Source organism: Solea solea, chromosome 3, assembly GCF_958295425.1.
Source record: "Solea solea chromosome 3, fSolSol10.1, whole genome shotgun sequence".
Classification (NCBI taxonomy): domain Eukaryota; kingdom Metazoa; phylum Chordata; class Actinopteri; order Pleuronectiformes; family Soleidae; genus Solea; species Solea solea.
The window spans coordinates 26,674,996-26,693,925 of NC_081136.1; the positions used below are offsets into that span (position 1 = coordinate 26,674,996).

Genomic DNA, 18,930 nt, shown 5'->3' on the forward strand with positions numbered 1-18,930 from the left:
CCATCCTAATAGAATCACAGACACAGGAATAGACTGCTAGGGCTCAACAGTGGCTTTGACCTTGCTTCAGTGTGTATGTGTGTGTTATGGTAGTATTTCCTGGATTAATGGTCCAGATTACCAACCTGGCACAGTGGGTAACTCTCCCTGAGCCCCACAAGTCCAAGAGTCACATAAGACTCCACACTTTGTGGAATTCTCCGCTGCACAAACCACACGACTGATCCCAGGACAATATGTCGGAATTATGAAATAATTCTCATTAGAAAGATCTATAAAGGATGTTAAAGGTCGCAGGGCCAAATCTGTTTGTGTCTAGGGATGGAACTTGACAAGGGTCAGAGTTCAGTGAACGACCTCTTCGTCTCGCGTGTACGCCATCCTCTCCTCACCCAATGTGTTTGTTTTGTTTTGTCTGCTTCCAGCCTCAGAGCCCCACAGCTCCTTGTCAGTTCTGGTGGGTTACTGACTACCCAAGTGTGTATCCAGGTTGTCCCAGCTCAGAAACAGGAAATCGCATATGTGTGAAGGCTGTGGGGGGGGCCATCAGGAAGTGCACAAGTGCTGACCCCGTGCTGAGAGGAGAGTCTTTGTCATGGACCAGGCAGGCAATGTAGAGAGCAGAACCAACGCAAGAAGACTAATGTTATGGCTTTGCAAAGGCACAGACTCTAGGCAAGGGACTGATGCTGGCAGAGATTCTGACTGATTAGAGTGACCCTATCATTTCAGGTCTTCTTAAATAGAGCGCAATGTTCATTTAGTAAATCCTAAATATGAATGAGCACCTGTGTGACTGACAGCTAGTGTCAACTACTAGTGGACAAAAACCTCAACATTGGAACCATGGTCACATAATGAGGACATATTCATGTCACAGTCAAGACACCAATAAGCCTCGAGTAAATAGCAAAATAGAACCTAGCCGTGTTATGTATTTTCTTTAAGTGGAGGATCTGTGAGGCCTCAGATTTAATCTTCACATCTCCTCATTTGTAATTACTATTAAATAGCTCTCAAACCATGAGGCGAAGAGACAAATGGGTCATTAACACGATTAATGAGTCGCACGCAATCCACATGATCGACTATCTTCTGAGTGGTTAAAAAAAAAGCAAAAAAAAACTGCAATTAATCTCAACAAGCATCTCAAGAAGCAACATCAGACAATTAGTGAGCTTCTGGAACAGGTCATAATGAACTTGTTCACAATAAGATGGGCTCTGTTGTTTTGTCCTCCCAGGCACAGCTTGTCATCTGACTGTCATCCTAAAAATCAGTTTCATTCTGACTGTCTGTCCCATGGTTTCAAAACAATGTCTGCAACAGAATCTGCCCTTTTAAACCTACGTGACTTTAACCCCTTCTTCCCTGTTGACGCCCAAACTAAAACCGAGTATATCTCTGCAATGACGGGCTCTACGTGTATTATCTTCGTATCGAAATCAAGATAACATTTGCGAGATTCCGCAAGTGTAAGCATCACCGTAGATACCACTGTGTCAGAGTAAATACAGATGGAACCCAACATAAACAAAGGATTTTTTTTCTTCCCTCACCTAAAAAAATGTTGCATTTTAAAGTAAATATCACCTTTAAAAATATGCAGAAGGAGCTGACAAACTCTTGGTTGTAAAGTGAGACTCTGTGGAGTCTCTGGTGTCCATCAGACACGTTTTTTTTTGTTTGTTTACATAATCACACTGAATCTCCGGTGCCGCTTTTCAGTGCTTACACTGTTACGGTGTTTTCTGCTCCTGCTGGTTTGATCGACTGGTGTTTTGACTGTGTTTCGTGAACATCAGATTGTTTTTTTATGAGCCTTTAGCCGAGTTCCTGACCTTTCTGTAGGTATGCAGCATGTCTGTGTTTTATTAAAGTGAGACGCGGCTTTATGACGTGTGACGATGCCCCCGGTGGCGTCAGGGAAGAAGAAGCATGAGTTCATATAGCTAGAAATATTATCACGCCTACTCTCTCACTGGGTATTCTCTGGACAGGGACCAGCTCCGGTCACACATCAGCTCAGCTGGACATCATACAGATCGTGTACTCGCACACAGGCAGGGAAATGTCTGTCAAATGTCTGCTTCAAGTGATTTGCACATTTGTGTTTACAGTCAAAGCTGCTCAAGAGAGATTCATGGCCGTATTGCGTGTAAGAAAGCAGCTTTTGTCTCCATCTGGGTAACAAAAGTGTACTTCTGACACTCGGTAAACAAAGTAAACACACAAAGAGGGAGAGAGAGAGGGAGGGAGGTGTGGCTGTGCTCTGAGGTTAAGTTGTAAAAGCGTGTCCACAAGTTCTTTCGCAAAGACAAGTTCAGAAAGAGAAAACGGTTACGGTTACGGTTTTCAGGCCATTGGCATCAGTGTATCCTGGGTCTGATTGTGTCGTCCTGTCATGTGTAGATGCAGATCGCTGGTCTGCGCGGAGGCTCCGCAGGCATTGTTGCTGCACAGTAGATCACTGAGCACAATAACATTCTCATAATAGGCCACTTTTGATTAAAAAATAAATAAAAAAATGTGGAAATACAAGACATATTTTTCTCTCTGATGGTTAATAACAAAACAAATGTTTAAATACTCCATGAAATAACACCGGAGCGCCAATCGTACTTGTTTTGTTTTGTTTTTAAATATTCGAATGCTTTTAATAAGTTGTGGGGGGCAGCTGTTTCATGCTTTAAACTGTTAAATGATAAATACAGTTCACATGCTTGGTCTTGATATGCAACTCTTTATGTCAGGGGTGTCAAACTCAAATGACCTGGGGGCCAATCAGCATCTAGTTTGGTCAAGAGGGGGCCAGTCTAGAGAAAAAAAGTGTTCCGTAGCAGGGTGGGCAATATAAGATATTCATGATGATATGAGACTGAATTTCAAAGTAAAAGAGCTTGTTTTGATATAAAATTGCGTATACTTCACAATAAAAACCTATTTATGATAAATAAATTTAGCAAATAATGACGAGGATAACTCTTATTAAAACATCTTAAATAAATGGAATTTAATGTTGAGTGTAATACATTTCATAAAGCAATAATTACAACCGAATATCTTATTACTATTATAAGAAATATTGCTAGCTAATTAATTTTGTGGTGGGCGGGCCACATGTAATCGATTGGAGGGCTGCATGTGGCCCGCGGGCCGCCAGTTTGACTAGATGCTAGATATTTAACTTTACACATTTGATATATCAGCTTTATTTTAATTAGTCGTGACAGAAGCATCTCATGTTGAGTCTCAATTTTGTTACACTGCCAGCTAAATGCAACGCCATATGTAATGCATCATGTTTGGTCCATCCAAACAGGAAAAAAAAACATATTCCTCTTCCAATCATCCGACTGTAACATTCCGTTTATGTACAATTTGCGATATATTCGCAATCGTGTTGTGTTTCCTTCTTCAAACTCCTTTAAAACCACCTTGCACTTGCTGTGTTGTCATGCTCTTTGTTTAAAAGCAGCCGCGTGTAACACGTCCACGCACATGCTAATGTTTGGTGATCTCAATAGTTGAGAGAACTCTTGCCTCAACTCCTATTTATCAAACACACTAGATCGCAATCTTATTTTGCCTAAAGTAGTCGTTTGTTGGAACTCTCGTGCGGACCTTTGAGATTTGAAGTGTCAAAGGAACATAAAAGATGGAAAACTGGATATCATTAATCTTACAGTTACCAGATTTATGAATGAAACTGTTCATTTATGAGTGCGTTGTTATCACAGATAAAGTCATATGTCGTATGATTGATGACTTAAAAAAGAACAAAAAAAACCATTTGGCTGTTTAGTCTGACTTTGAATTTCTTAAAGACGTGTGCATCATCTCACAGATGTTCAGTGTTGAGGAGGCGTTGACGCCAGAAGCATCGAATCACACCCAGCATTTGAAATGCAGAGGTGTAGGACTAAGGGGGTTACAGGGGTCATATGTGAGGATAGGACAGGAGAGGATTAATAAATAAATGCAATACTACATTGAAATTGAAATAGTCCAAAAACCAATCAAGCTGCTGTTCCTCTTCCTGTTTGTGTTACTGTGTTTTGTTTTGTTTTCTTTGCCAACGTCCTTTCATCCAGGCTGCCAAAACTTAAAAAAGAAAAAAATCTGCTCAAATTAATTTAGACTACTTACTTTAAAGGTGCCAAGTATGCCTTAGCTGATATTTGTACTTGCACAGACATGAAGGCCTGTGAAAGTGGAACTGAAATTTGTTGCTGTGTTTTTGCACAGTGAGGATAAGTTTCAACAATTTGAGCGATCCTCTGACTCTTTATTCAACGTTGATGTTTGCGATTCATCGTAAAAAAAAAAAAATAATATCCTGCAAATAATCAAGCTCTGCAGAGATATGGTTTTGTGATAAAGGATGTTGGTCTTCTTTGATTGATTGATTAATTAATTCATTAATTAAGCTCCTGCTACAGAGAATAATAGTTAAAGCGATCGTACACGTATCAAACAAACCTGTGTCGTGAGGTTCTGCCAACAAAACCTCCACATGTTACACACTGGACCTTTAATCTGCAAATGACACTGTAAACATCAAGGTGCTGGCATTATTATTGTAAATGCATTATTGCATTCATTCATGGTAGGTGGCATGTTTCTCAAACAGTATGGATATAGAAATATGGACAAAAGCAACAAAACACCATTTAATCCACTGTGTATTTGCAGCTGTACTCAAGCATCTGTTTTTCCTGTCCCATTTCCTGTCACCTTTTATCATGCAAAGTCGAGCCCATTCTACGCTACGACATTTCATGCATGCCACGTCTTACCTCAATTCTGAATATCATCGGACGGTGTTTGGCGTAGAGAGTGGGACGGAATATTTTCCCATTCGAGAGTTGCATGTTGGGTCATGCAACATTAGGTTTCCAGGAATAATTCTTTTCATTAAATGTGAGGGCTGCACCAATACTGTACGGATGCAGATGTAGATCATGCATTTACCGTCAACAGCTGGCTCGGCTATTTGAATTTGCAAAGGTTTAATTTGCCTTGACAGGACGTTGACGGCTTATTAGACGCAAACAAACTCACCACCACCGTCCCGCTACACACACACACACACACTGGTAATGGAGTTGTCCTGTATGCTCATGTGCATTTGGGTTTTCTCTCCCCCTGCTTTTCAGAAATGTTTATACTCCACTGCTGAAGTGAGAGATGTTTCACATAAGTACTAAACATATTCTCTGTGCATGAACATTCCATCTACCCTGCACTCACGCTGGAAGCAAGAAACGATCATCTGTACAGAAAAAAAGTAGATGGAGTTTTTCCAGTTTTCTCAGTGAAGTCAATCCGGAAGAAGGAATATACTGAATAGCCACCAGGGGGCAACTCTGCTGGTTGCAAAAAAAGAGCACTCTCTGAATGAAAATCAATAGGTACATGAGCCTACTTTTCATTTAATTTATAATATCAGGAAGCATTTTCCTCAGGAGTTAATATCTCATGCACTAGTGTCAGGTCTTCTTCTACAGAACCTTGTAAACCTTTATAAACAATGTTCCCATTTAGAGAAAAATAGACAATGTGGTGTCGTCCAACATCGGCCACATTGTGTTTCTGGAGGCTTCAAAATGGGAATTTAGATTTTTTTTTTTATGGGTGACCGTTTGCTACTTGGAAACAACATGAAGATAAAACCATGGTTTAGCTCATTTTATATATATTTAAACTATTGTTAAATTTGCTTTATGGTTTATGGATGGCCAGTCCACAAAGTAACTTATAAAAGGACAGTCCTGGCATGAGAACTGCTCCATAAAATCTAAAGTCAAAATTTGTTGATACTGGACCGAGAACAACTGGTCATCTCGGGTTCAGCAGGATTATCCAAAAGCAGTATTCCTGTGAGGCCAACGTCGAGGGAGGGATAGAATTTGTCATTTATGATTTGACTGTAACTTATACTGTACTTAACCACCCACCTCCAGACATTCACTCCTACACACTCTCAAGACTCACATGCAGCAGTTTTGACCAGGACATGCTTTGAAGTCCATTCCCACCTAAAATGTATTTAAACACTTATAAATACACAAAAAACGAGAGGGATTGCATATTTCCACCTTTAGTATCTAATGATGCTGAAATCAGTGCGTTATATTCATTTTTTTCCATCTATTAAACTACCACAGTTTGAGCAAAAGGTTTGTGTTGATGAATTTACGATCAAATACTCCGCTCCTATAAAGAAGACTGTTTAACAGGAGCATTAACGTGCAATTTAAGGTTTTTGGATAATATCAGATTTCATGTTTTTCTTTATCCAATATGCGATCCAGTGAATTTGACCGGTATATAACTAATACTGTGTAAAATGTAAAATCACCTCATCACTAGCCGTCACCACTGAAATCGCCAGTTTCGCTTAATTGTGATGCAGTGAATGTAAACCATCTAAATCAGGGGTGTCAAACTCATTTTTGTTCAGGGGCCACATACAGCACAATTTGATCTCAAGTGGGCCGGACCAGTAAAAATAGTAAAATAATAGCATAATAACCTATGAACAACAAGAACTCCTTGCTTTTTTCTCCTTTGTTTTACATTTAATGAAGATATTTTTACAAAACATGAAATTTCTTGAGAAATATAAGTGCAATTTCAACAATATTGTGCCTAAATGTACTATTTACACATCACACTGGATCTAAAAAGGCACAAACATTTAGTTACAGGTATCTGGAAGAGAAAAATATTGCATTTGACATTACGTTTAGATTGTAATCGTAGTGTGAAATTTTAACAAATTCATCCTGTGGGCCGGATTGGACCCTCTGGCGGGCCGGTTCTGGCCCCCGGGCCGTATATTTGACACCCCTGATCTAAATCTAAACCATCAACTGGTTTGGCCATGGGGCTCAGAGCTTATGAGGAATTAACAGAGCTATTCTCTACTGATGTTGTCCCTGCATTCCTACCTATAACACCTGTCCAGTGTGAGTGAATGTTAAAGTCACCTCACCTCCTTTCCAGAGTAAAATCCAGTCTAAATGAAGACTGAAGACATGCACCTACTGGCAGGATTTTGTGACATCACAACTAGTTTGGTGCCAGAAGGTTGTTCACTATGCAACTTACATAAGTGTGATATGACCTACCATGAGCAGGCCTGTAGTAGCAGACTTCCATCATAAGACACAAATGATGGCTCAAAACAGTGTATTTTTATACTGGATGTCTATAAGCAGCAGTTTAGCAACATGCTGTAACAGTGTGGCACATTAGCCACTGTATTTCATGCTCTATCACTTTCACACGGTGCATATATGTGTGTAAACATAGCGACTTAAAGCATAATGACTCGCATTCAAGGATTCCACGCTTCGAGGGCATTCCTTGAATGACTTTTACAGGTTTCAAACAGCCGAGTTAAAGGTTGTGATTTAGGCTCCGGGGTTAAGATTAGGCTTATGTTAGGGACAGAGGGAAGCCATGCAATCAAGGCGACATGCAGTGACTGGGTTTGTGTGCCAGTGTGTGGTTGAGATGCCGGGAAGAGAGTTTGGCCCTCAGGCCGTCTGAACATCTGCGAGCTCGCATATCAAAGGTGGCCACTAACCCGACACATCAGTCCACAAAGATGTCACCTATAGGCATCTCATTCTATAAGGGGAGAATGAAAATGGCCGCTCCCAAGTATTTGAGCTGTGCTAATACAACAGGTTGTTCCCAGCTGGATTGTCTGAGACACACACCGGAGCTGCATCCTTTCATTCAACCACTCTGTGTCTGTGTCCACTTCATCAGCACTGTACCCCGACTTCAAACACTGCCTGTTTGTTATCGCTGTGACGGGATCATCGATGTAACACGAGGAAGAAATGCAGCAGGGTTTCCTGGCTTGTACATGACACTTAAGATAAATGAAGGAGTCAAATATCTGTACAGTTTATACAAAAATCTTGAAAAGTGCTACATGTGAGCCCCTTGGATGATATAAATCCCTGCTCTCATTTCTACAATAAATATGAATTGACTTAAATTTAGCCATAGTTTCAAAGAAATGGGTTGAATACAATAATCATTTTAATGGCAAAAGATGAGAGATCTTAATCTGATATAATTCCTGAAGATAAGACATTTAAAGCACAGTTTCAATTTTGAGTGAATTTTCAATTTGACGATAGGTTGTGCATAATAAATACACTAAATAAATAAATCTAAATTTAAAATCAAAAAGTTTTATATTTAAACTATGATCATTTTAACTCTAATAAAAAAATGTGATTTCAGTCAATATTTTTTTAACTAACTTAACAAAACGTGTAGGGTCTATAAATGACTACAATCAGATCAGCAGCAAAAACTAAATCTAATCTGAAATGACTGTATAAATAAATGACAAACATTATGAAATGAATTGCAGTTGTTTTTCCAAGAAGGTTTATCTGGATGCTGTGTGTGAATGATTTTTGAGCATTTCTGTGTTTCTAGTGAACACTCGAAAACAACCACATTTTTTTATTTTGTCATACAACTAAACCTCTGTAATTGTCACAGCTGGCAGCTTCCTCTTTAAGAGTGTTGTTGCACCTGTGAGGGTACAATTTATTGAATGTATACATTCTAGGCTGTTCATCATTGCTATTGCTGCAAATACCAGGTCAAGCAAATGCATATATTGACCTCTTCACACGTTATCTAGGATATGTTAGAAAATATTGTCTGAGAACGTGGGGAAAAAGAGTGCTGAAGAGTTTAGACTGAAAACAGTTCCTCTCTAGTCCTCTGATCAATATTTTGTAGGCATTTCTAAAAAAATATGGCTGGAGGATGCACCGGAGATGCTGTAATAACATAAAAACCTCATGAGTAGCTGCACATGCTTCTACACTCCTGCCTTTGACAGCTGCGATGTCTTTGTCCGGCAAATACATCTTCCTTGGATGCAAAGATGTGCAGAATAGCTCTGCCACTTTATTGAAAATTCCAAAACATGAGGAAATGAAGTGCAGAGAAGAAAAGACTGAAACACTGAAACACTGAAACATAGATGTGTTCCAGGACGCAACCCCAGCGCCTCAAAGCAGTGAATGTTGCTGAATTTTACATGATTTGAATGAATACGTAGCAACTTGTCTAATCATTCAAACTTGGCAAGGTGGTGACTAACACATTTTCCTGAAAAATAAATATAAACAAAGCTTTGCATGGACCGTCACGCAGCCTCTAAATTCAACAGTGCAAAGGAAACAGGTTTTTCTACCACATCAAACACACAAATTCCGTGGTGGTCTCATTTGCAATGCAAACATGTACATGTTCGGTGCAGATGGAAATTAAACCGCAGTGCAGAATATCCAAAGCACTTTGACATGTGCATATTATCAGTATTATATTGCTTTAGAGACATCATTTTTTTTCTGATCCACTTTTTGTGGATTAGCATAATAAACAATCAAATGACGCTTGAGTCCACTAGTTGTCTCCAAGTGCTCAGTGTTTTGCAATATTGTTACTTAAATATTGTGATAACATCGAATCGTGACTGAAATATCACAATGATATCGTATGATTACTTAAATATTGCGATAACATTGTATTGTGACTTAAATATCGTGATATTATCGTATTGTGATTTCAATATTGTGATCACATCATATTGTGACTTAAATATCCTGACAATAATTGATTGTGATTTAAATATTGTGATAACATTGTATCGTGACTTAAATATCACAATATTTAACCCTGACTTAAATATTGTGATCACATCATATTGTGACTTAAATATTGCGATATTATCGTATTGTGATTTCAATATTGTGATCACATCACATTGTGACTTAAATATTGTGATAATAACGTATTGTGATTTAAATATTGTGATCACATTGTATTGTGATATCATATCATTTGATATCGTGATAACATAAGTACCATATAAAGAACTGCATGTAGCAACCGATTCACAGTCACTGATATCAGTATCATTACCGACACATATGCGGTGGAAACTGAAACGCTTGGCTCGGAATGGAGCAGTGTCAACCGCATCGTGGGCGAATTGTTTCAATTTGGTCTGGCGTGTTCGACAAAGGTGGTGAAATGTGCAAATTTGCATGTGGCGGTCAAAGCCAATTAATCAACCAATCAAAGCATGTTATGCAAATGTTCCAACACTGGTGCCAGCCAATCAAATCATGGTGACACCAAACAGCTCAAACTGAGCTCTTGGATAAGGTTGTTTTCCTCTTGTTTTTTCCCCCTCAAAAACAGCCAACATAGCGGACATCACATCACCACCGCTTTAGCAACTTTTGCTGAGTAGCGAGCCATAGCAGACTCTGCTCAGACAACCTGCACAAGCATCAGCCCTGCCCACTGTCATGTGAAAGAACCATCTGTATGTCGGCCTGAAATTTGACATTTTCGGTGCATTCAAATTTCAATCCACAAGGTTTTGTAAGTACATGGAGCATTTTTTTTCCTTTGTGGAATCCCATCCCAGTGGACTTTATCAGTGATCCTCTGTATCGGGACGTGGATGGCATCAGGAGGTCACTGGGTTTACTTTTTTTAATGTGGAAACATGAGAGTGGAACAACAGGCTGGGAGGTCGACTCAGACACGGAGCGGGGGATGTAATGAGAGGGAAAAAAATGAGGGATATAAAGATCCAGACAGGGAATTTGAGGGAGATAAAGAAAATCGTTCAGACACAGAGGCAGATTACGGGGTCGAAAAACCCATGTGGAAGGTTGAACTGTTACATGACTGAACTGCTGGGAAGCTCGAGCCTTACCTTGAAACCACATGATCTCAATCTGCTCTATCTGCCTCTCAAGGAGATGTGGAGAAGACAATGAAACAGACAAGGAGAGAAAGTTTGGTTCTGTTAGGAACGGCGATAGAATTTCAGTTTAGATTTAGAATTGTTTACATCAAAGTAAGAGTTAAGGTTACAGGTTAAACGAATGGATTTCTGTAATGAATATCCTGACATGTGTGTCTGCTCTGTGCCGTCTCTGTTCCACAGAGCAGAGAGAGCGGTTTGTTTGTCTCTCTCCAGCCATAAGAATGTGCTGCATATAAACACTCGGCTAAATGTGTAAACCATCACCTCGGGCCGGGTGGGCGGGGAAATTGAGCTGTGACCGTATAGAATGAAATGTACACCTTGGCCCAACTGCCATAGCAGAGAGTATAGAAAGAAGCATCATTTAAAAAAAAAAAAAAAACAGACTTTCTCCTAAACACAAGCTGAACTCTGCAACATCTTGTCTCAACCTTTCAGCAGCCTTGCTTGTCTGGAGAGAGACCTGCTCCAAACATCTCAGATTCTTGACCCCGACAGTCTGACAAATCCTCTCACCTCAGATCTGTTAGACGCACTTGAGACACTTGACTTTTATCATAAAACCCTGTGACGCTTTGGAAAGCAGAAACTATCCCCACATAAAATGAAGTGCTTTTGGAGGCGCGGAGTGATAGAAGTTACATGTGGTGCTCCTGAACGTGACATCACGCTGAAGTATGAGAGAAAAATATATAAACCTTTTTGTGCAATTCAGCGCTTTTAATTCACAGAAGCAGAAAGACCAGGCTGAAACCTTAGCATTACTAATATGCCTGTTTTTCCTCTTTAAGTTCTCCTTTCTGGCCGAAGAACCATAAGAATTATACATAAAGCTGATTCTAGAGAAACGGCTCCTTTTTTGTCATTTGACAAAAAAACACTTACATTTAAAGATCTGGTCGATTTTGAAGATGCACAAATAATGTACAAAGTAGAAAACAAACATATCACAGTATCCGATGGTCCAAATGAGGTGAAAACAACTCACAAATCTCACTTTATAGCAATCACATGAGTCAAATTATGGAACACTGTCATGAAATAGGTTCAATTGAAATGTTCAGGAACACCAGACTGTATGGATATACACAGTCAATTTCACAGTTGATTTAACACTGTGTCCAAGTGTATTAACACTGTTGTTGTAATAACTCTGACAGGGTCATTGAACTTTGACAGTGCATAATTTAATTTACTGTGTACGATGCAAAATCATCTCACTCTGTGTCTTCCTTTTAACCAAAGCAGGGAGCTTCAAAATGATTCCTTTCAGACACAACAATTGAATTCTTATATTAGATTCTGTTTCAGTGTAAATTAGACTACTCTTTTTTGTTGTGATGCTGTTTTCTATATCATCTAAAAAATCCCTTAAGAAATAATCCTCTCATTATTTGCCATTAAGTGACGACGACAAATTCCAGAAGGGACTCTTTGTATTCTCGTGCCTCCTGAACTCTTGCACAGAGAAACCTGCACCATAAAGAGACACATGTTGATCAAGGTGATTAGTAATAAACCTCATCCAGATCTGCTTGTTTACCTGCTATTGCTGCATCTTAACTCTTTTGAAAAGTCATAGTGTTGTCGTATAGTTTAAACTAAAGTTTATCTCATATCACAGATCAAGCTTTTAAAAGAAAAAAAAACAGTCTTAGTCAACAGAATGCAGGAATGAGCATATAGTGTCGTAAGTCGTCTGGTTGAAAAACAATCTATCTTTGTGAAGCCTCGAGATTTGTGAATATTGTGATCAAGCATTTGAGATGTTTGGACCAGGTCTCTCCAGATGTGCAGAGCTGCTAAACTGTAGAAAACGAGTGATTAAAAATCATAAACTGCCAAGGAAAATGTTTACTGATTTTGTCAGAGTCGCCCCCTTGTGGCTAAGCACTGCCCCTGTCCTACTACCCAGGCTTCACTTTTCAACATAGTTTTACAGACAGCCTATGGTCAAAGCTAGCCTCACTAACACTGGCAATACCTCACTGTACCCACAAGAGGGCAGTAAATTAGAGGATGCATTCAAAGAGGCAATCTCACATCCTTTGTAGCATAAAAGCAGTGTTGTTCTGCTCCGTGTCTATTTCTGGCCACAGTTGACCGACCACTGCTTTTCTTGTTCATCCTGACAGCACGTCTTTATTGGAAACACAAGTTCATTTCTTCCGTGAATCTCTTGACGTACACTTTGTCCGAATGTTCGCAACGTGTAGCACTTTGTGGCGACGGCACGATAAATCAAAATCTCAAGGCCAAGACAATGCAATCGTTAAAATGTCCGCTGTGAAAAAGTCAACCTGTGAAAGACACCTTGTGTGATGGAGAATGATTGTGTGACTGTAGTATTTGATGGGACGAGGTGTCGGGCTCTATGGAATTTGGGATTTTTATTCAATGTTCTAAACTCCAAAGAGCATCGATACATCAGGTTAAATTAGTGCATTGGTCAATCAATCCTGAAATCCTAACTGACTCCTCACACTCAGACTTATTTTCTTTGGTAAGAGTAAGAACCTAATACGTTCATTAAGGCAGACTGTACATATGTCGAGTCAACGTAGAAAACCAGAAGAGGAAAGTTCAGGGGACTAAATTCCTCTGGTTCCACCATCCACCATCTTCTCTGCCTCTGCTGCTCTAATCCTATAAAAATCCGGCCATCGCTGACCTACACTACGAGAGAAAGTTCAACCCGTCATTTCAACTCTTTTTGTTCATTTAAACCTCTAATTTGCAAAATAACGTATAAAGTAAGCACACTTTTTCTTTTCTTTCTTTTTTTTAAACCACAAGTTGTACACAAGCTCCAAGGCATGAGTGCAGTCAAGATCCACAGTGTTTGTGTTGTGCAACAGTAAAAATTGTGGCAGGTGATTGCCACGGGGAGTGAAAGTTGATCCGCTGCAGTATGAGTTGTTTGTGCTTCCCAGGTGCAGTGTCTAACTGTGTCTAACTTATTTCTTAATATTAGACGTTTCTGCCGTCACCAGCACTGTGACGCTGGCTTTTAAAGCTATGGTGTGTAACTTTTAGTGGTGTTTGACTCTGTTGGCTCTGTCAATGAAAAATATCAGACCTGAGGGAGCATTCGTGTGTATACACCTGCTGCACTGGGGACAAAAAGTGTTGATCCCATCAATCTGCTGAATTATGAATTCACCTCTAAAACTTTTTGAGGGCGCCTCTTTGTGTTTTTAGCCATACTCCGACCTGATTGCTATTGCATAATGTTGCTGTGTGTCTTGGCGTGAAACAAATCACCTCCTGTGTGCAGCACGGGAAATGCCGCCAGGCAAAACATCTAAGCACCGTGATACTGACAAACACCGAGAGAGTTGTATAGAGCTGCTCGGCTTAATCTGCATTGTCTGAACTCATTGACAAACGTATGCACAGCACAGCCTTGACCTTGACCCTAAAACTGATGACATTTATTTTTGTCATCGGGTGCCGCTGGACAAATCCTGCAACAAGGATATTAGAAACTGGGGCAACAAACAAAACAGGTACAAGAGGTGGGAGTGAAGCAGATAGAGGAGGGGAGGGATATAGCACAAAAAGGGTGGGATGCAGGGGCGAAAAAGGAACAACGGGACCAGTCCATAGTAACACTAGCAGTTTGTTAAACCACCTGGGAGCCATTGTGGACCCTTTTATCCTTATCTTCTTTATGTTCTTTCCATGAGCCCAACCCCTAATCTGTTCACACCCCTCACTCCTTCTTTTGCTCCTTTCTCCTGCAGTAAAACACAAAATGGGCCTTGTTAAACTGAGTCTTTGCAGCTGCACAGCACCCACTGCTCCGACATGCACGCAACAGCACACAGCTGTAGTATAGTATATGCTTCTCTCGGGGCCTGTGAGGCCATTTTTTTAAGTGTCCATAGCCGGGAAAACAATAAAAACAGGCCTCTCTCTTTTTCGCTTCCTTCCCTGCGTCCTAATTTTCTTGTCCTGCTGTGTGGCGGCATGTCAGGAGAGACTCTGCCTCAAACCCACTGCTGCAACAGCTGCTTCTGCACACACACACACACACACACACACACACAAGAGAAAAAGCATCCACCAAAGGTCCAAGACGCCCACTGATGCGCGCCATTACGCAAAGCTTCCCAGGCCACATGTCATGTCAGACATACCACAGCACAACAAGGCCGTTACACAGAGTTACATCCATGTTAATCCATATAGATACACAGTAGCTAAGATAAATATTTAGATATACATGCATAAGTTCAAGAAAATTGTGTCGAATTCGAACTCTGAGCTGTCTGAGTTTTTATTGCCCTACTTTTTAAGTTGCTCCCAAACCCAATTGACCACACAGCGATTAAGTTAAACGTTATTGTTTAACATCATCAAACTAACCATGTCATTTTATCAAAAAGTCGCGCGTTACTTTTCATCACCAGCTCCCAACATTCAAAAGTCTGGTGTTAATTCAATATCCTGTATATACCTCTGAATGTCTTGCGGCGCACGAGATATTGATTTAGCACTTCTCCACGTCCCAACACGACACATTATGTGGTTTAATTTGTTTTAAAAAATGACACTTTTGGAAAGGTTTCACTCCGCAAAAGACTTAAGAGTGGACTTCTGAGCGCAAAGAGGCTGCCTCTAACTCGTGCGCACGCTTGGCACACACATACACAAACATGCGCACACACACTAACATGCACATGAGGCGAGGAGCGCGCGTGGAGGGAGAAACTACAGTTTGTTTTGGGAGTCACTTGTGACATTTCCTCTGTCGTTCCCAGCACTTACAGCGAGCCCAGTCGGTCAAACACAGGCTGAGTCACATCTGAGAGGTTTTTCCTGTGCGTATTGATCCAGTGACGCTGCCTCCAACACGCGCGGGCGCACGCGCCTCTGGAAAAGCAGCAGGACTTCCGAGTGCAACTACAAATGGCAAGAGTCTCTAATGTTTGCGTGTGTGTTATAGCGAGCAATGTAAAAGACCAACCCTTTTTTTTCTACCTGTGCAAAGAAGGTTATAGTTTGTCAGCGCGCGGCTCCTAATGGCCTCTTTTTAACTCGCCAAAGCTGAAGTTAAGTGGAAGGAATAAGTCCCTGAACATGTCACGCACCTTCTTATGTCTAAAGGACATCGAATATTTTCACTGAAAAAACTATTCCAAGTTCCAAATTCCAAATTCAGTTTTCCAAAACTTTTGTCATGCAACCTGGAACTTCAGCAACTCGAAATGCACCCTTTTAATTATACCTGTATTTGATACAACATATAATGCCGTGCACTTGAAGTCAATAAGTGCTGACTTCTTGTCATCTTGAACATATACAAAACTCCGGTGTCTCTCCTCTCTCGAGTCCCAGTGACACCAAAGTGTGTTGTTGTTGGGGTTTTTTTTTCCCAGCGAAATGCTTCCAAAACACAAACAAATAAACGTGTTCCTACCGTAATAAAGGTAACCATAGCATCGGCGGGTTAGTATCCAACAGAGTCGACATGAAGGTGATTAATTTTTGGACAGATCGGCGAAAACTTCCCACTTTCTGAGGAGACAGCCGCCTGGTCTGTGCACCACACTGGTTCTATGTGGAGAGGATCAGGGTGTGCGTAATGCGCTCTCTCTCTCTCTCTCTCTCTCTTTCTCTGTGTGTGTGTGTGTGTGTGTGTGCGTCCCTCCCTCCCTCTCTCCCTCTCTCTCTCTCTCTCCCTCTCTCTCTCTCTCTCTCTCTGGACAGGACAGATGGCTCCTGGCGCATGTGGCTGCAAAGACCTGCATGCATGCTGCCACTGTCTGTCAGCGCAACAAGCCTGCTGACATGAATTAGGACACCGAATTAGTGTGTGTATGTGTGCGTGCGCGCGCGTGTGGCCTTCGCGTCATCTGACGTTCTGCGAGACTAACTTACAGTCAGATATAGATTTGAAAACCATAAGGAGGACATTTAGTTGAAAGCAACATTAGGAATGGTGTAAATGTGAAAGACCTACTTCCAGACATTTGTCATTACATAAGAAAGGCTCTGCTTGAAGTACTAACACGTGCCAGATGTTTGACACACCCCCCCCCCCCCCCAAAAAAAGTTCATATTGACTATTAAGATGAATTTTCCTCCCCTCCTTTGTTTATAAAAGAAGTTATGCTCTACAGTTTTAATGTCAATCACCTTTAAGGAGGGCAATATGAAAGAGTGAGGAGTTGTTAGGAAGATGTTGAGCGTATCATCCCATGCATCATCGGATCATATTAGGATTTGCTGCAGTCTATATCACATTAGTGACTCCGTTTGACTGAAGTCCACTTTGTGTTGTCATGGTTCAGGTGTGTTTCATGCATTCAGGTCAAAAGGTCATTTCTTGTATCTGTTTCCGAGCTGGTTTCACAATTCAAGACATCACAACTAGCGGCAGCAACACTCAGTTACTCAGTTAACTGCACATCTGGTCTAACTTCTTCCTGTCTTGTCTATCTCAGGAGCACATGTGGAAAAATACTGTAAGTATACTTTCCGTTCATCTAATTTAGTTTTGTTTTACAGCCCCCTTTTCCCCTCTCCCTCAAAAGGCCGTCCCTTTTGCCAGACCGCAGTTGTATATAAGAATTTGTTCTTAAGCTGTGCTGCCTGATTAAATTAAGGTGAAATAAATGAAATCCAGTGTACACAGCAAACAACTGACCGGGAGAGACTCAGCTGATGTTTTTAGTTTTCAGGTTACGTCTTAACTTCTGTCCTCTAAATATTAGAAGTGTAGCATGTCAAATTAAGATAAAAAAGAACTGTACGAATGAGCCATTTATATTCATATCAGGAACTGGGTCAAGACTACGGAAGCCGCCATTTCCGACCCCCGTGTTTTTACAATAGCCCACAATGGCCAAACTAAACATCTGTTGACTTTGAATGCTAACTGAAGGCTACTAAGGTTCGCCAACACACTTGCAAAGGGAAGGGTGAGATGAGGGTTATTCACCTGCAACATGACACTTCACCAATAAATGGTGCTACATTTTTACGCGCTATACATTTAAAGAGATACTTTGGAGTTTCTGACCGGGTGGTCTCAAATCTTTTGGCTAAATAGTGCGCACGTGGCGACACAGTGTGTGCACTGGAAAGTTTGTGTAAAGTTTGTAATTGGCAAACACATTCCTGCCACACACGGGAAACTTCCTGTAAATGTCAACATGTGGTAAAAGCAGGTGTAGAATCCATTAAAGCTCTTAAGCTCTGTTTTAGTGGTGGAAAAAAAAGTTCATAAAATTCATGTCTACATGTCTAAATTCATTGAGCTGCTGTGATTGGCTCATGAGATATTTGCATTTAACTAATGTTAAACAAACATTATTTTTCTAAATGGATACGGCAAATTAGTCGTATTATTCAGTAAATCATATGAGACATAAACTGTGATATTAGCCAAGGTGCGGCATCTAATGAGTGATATAGCCAAGGAGACGATGTCACATCACTTCATTTTAAGGTCCTTGTAATAAGCTGTAACCACTAATAAGACACATGTAAGACCTTATAAAATGCTATAAACATGAAAAAAGTCCATGTTATTGTTAAGAAGAGACTATTTTATACATTTATTGTTGCTTTTAAAGCTATTTCTAGTGTCTAAACATTGATATACCCATCATGATGAGTACATAATTATTAACAATAACTAATATTACTAACACCTAATATCTCTTTATTATTTATTATTAGCAACCTCATAAGCACTTACTTGAAACTGATTAACACATTTTAAATAAAATAATAAATAAGTTGTTGATATGAATAAGACTTGATAAGATTTTTTTTTTTAAATTGCTTGTAATATTAGATGTTTGCGTTGACACCTAATAAAGTGGCTAGTGACCCCTCTTCTGTGGTCCTAATGTTGCAGCTCTACAGAGCAATAAAATAACGTTTTTTTACATGACTCACCGCTGTAAAAGAAAACAGTTGGATAGAGTTGTGCACACAGTTTCAAATGTAGAAGACTGTAAACTTTCACCGCCGTTTTTAATGTTTTTTGATTGACCACGTCTGTATTTTTTTTTTAACTGTAAACATCTTGTCACTGCCTGAAAACCCCCATTCTGTCACCTGCCTTTGAGTAAAAT

The 18,930-nt window shown here is 40.2% G+C and overlaps 1 protein-coding gene across 1 annotated transcript in view; it reads right to left on the reverse strand.

Annotated features, from left to right (window-relative positions):
* The window catches only part of ntf3 (neurotrophin 3), a 35,537-nt gene extending 19,135 nt beyond the window's left edge, over positions 1-16,402 (reverse strand). Inside the window, exon 1 of the mRNA XM_058625347.1 lies at positions 16,263-16,402. Within this exon, the coding sequence (XP_058481330.1) occupies positions 16,263-16,280 (18 nt within the window). The 5' untranslated portion in view covers positions 16,281-16,402. The remainder of the gene's footprint in view (positions 1-16,262) is intronic.
* Between the last annotated feature and the right edge of the window lie 2,528 nt (positions 16,403-18,930).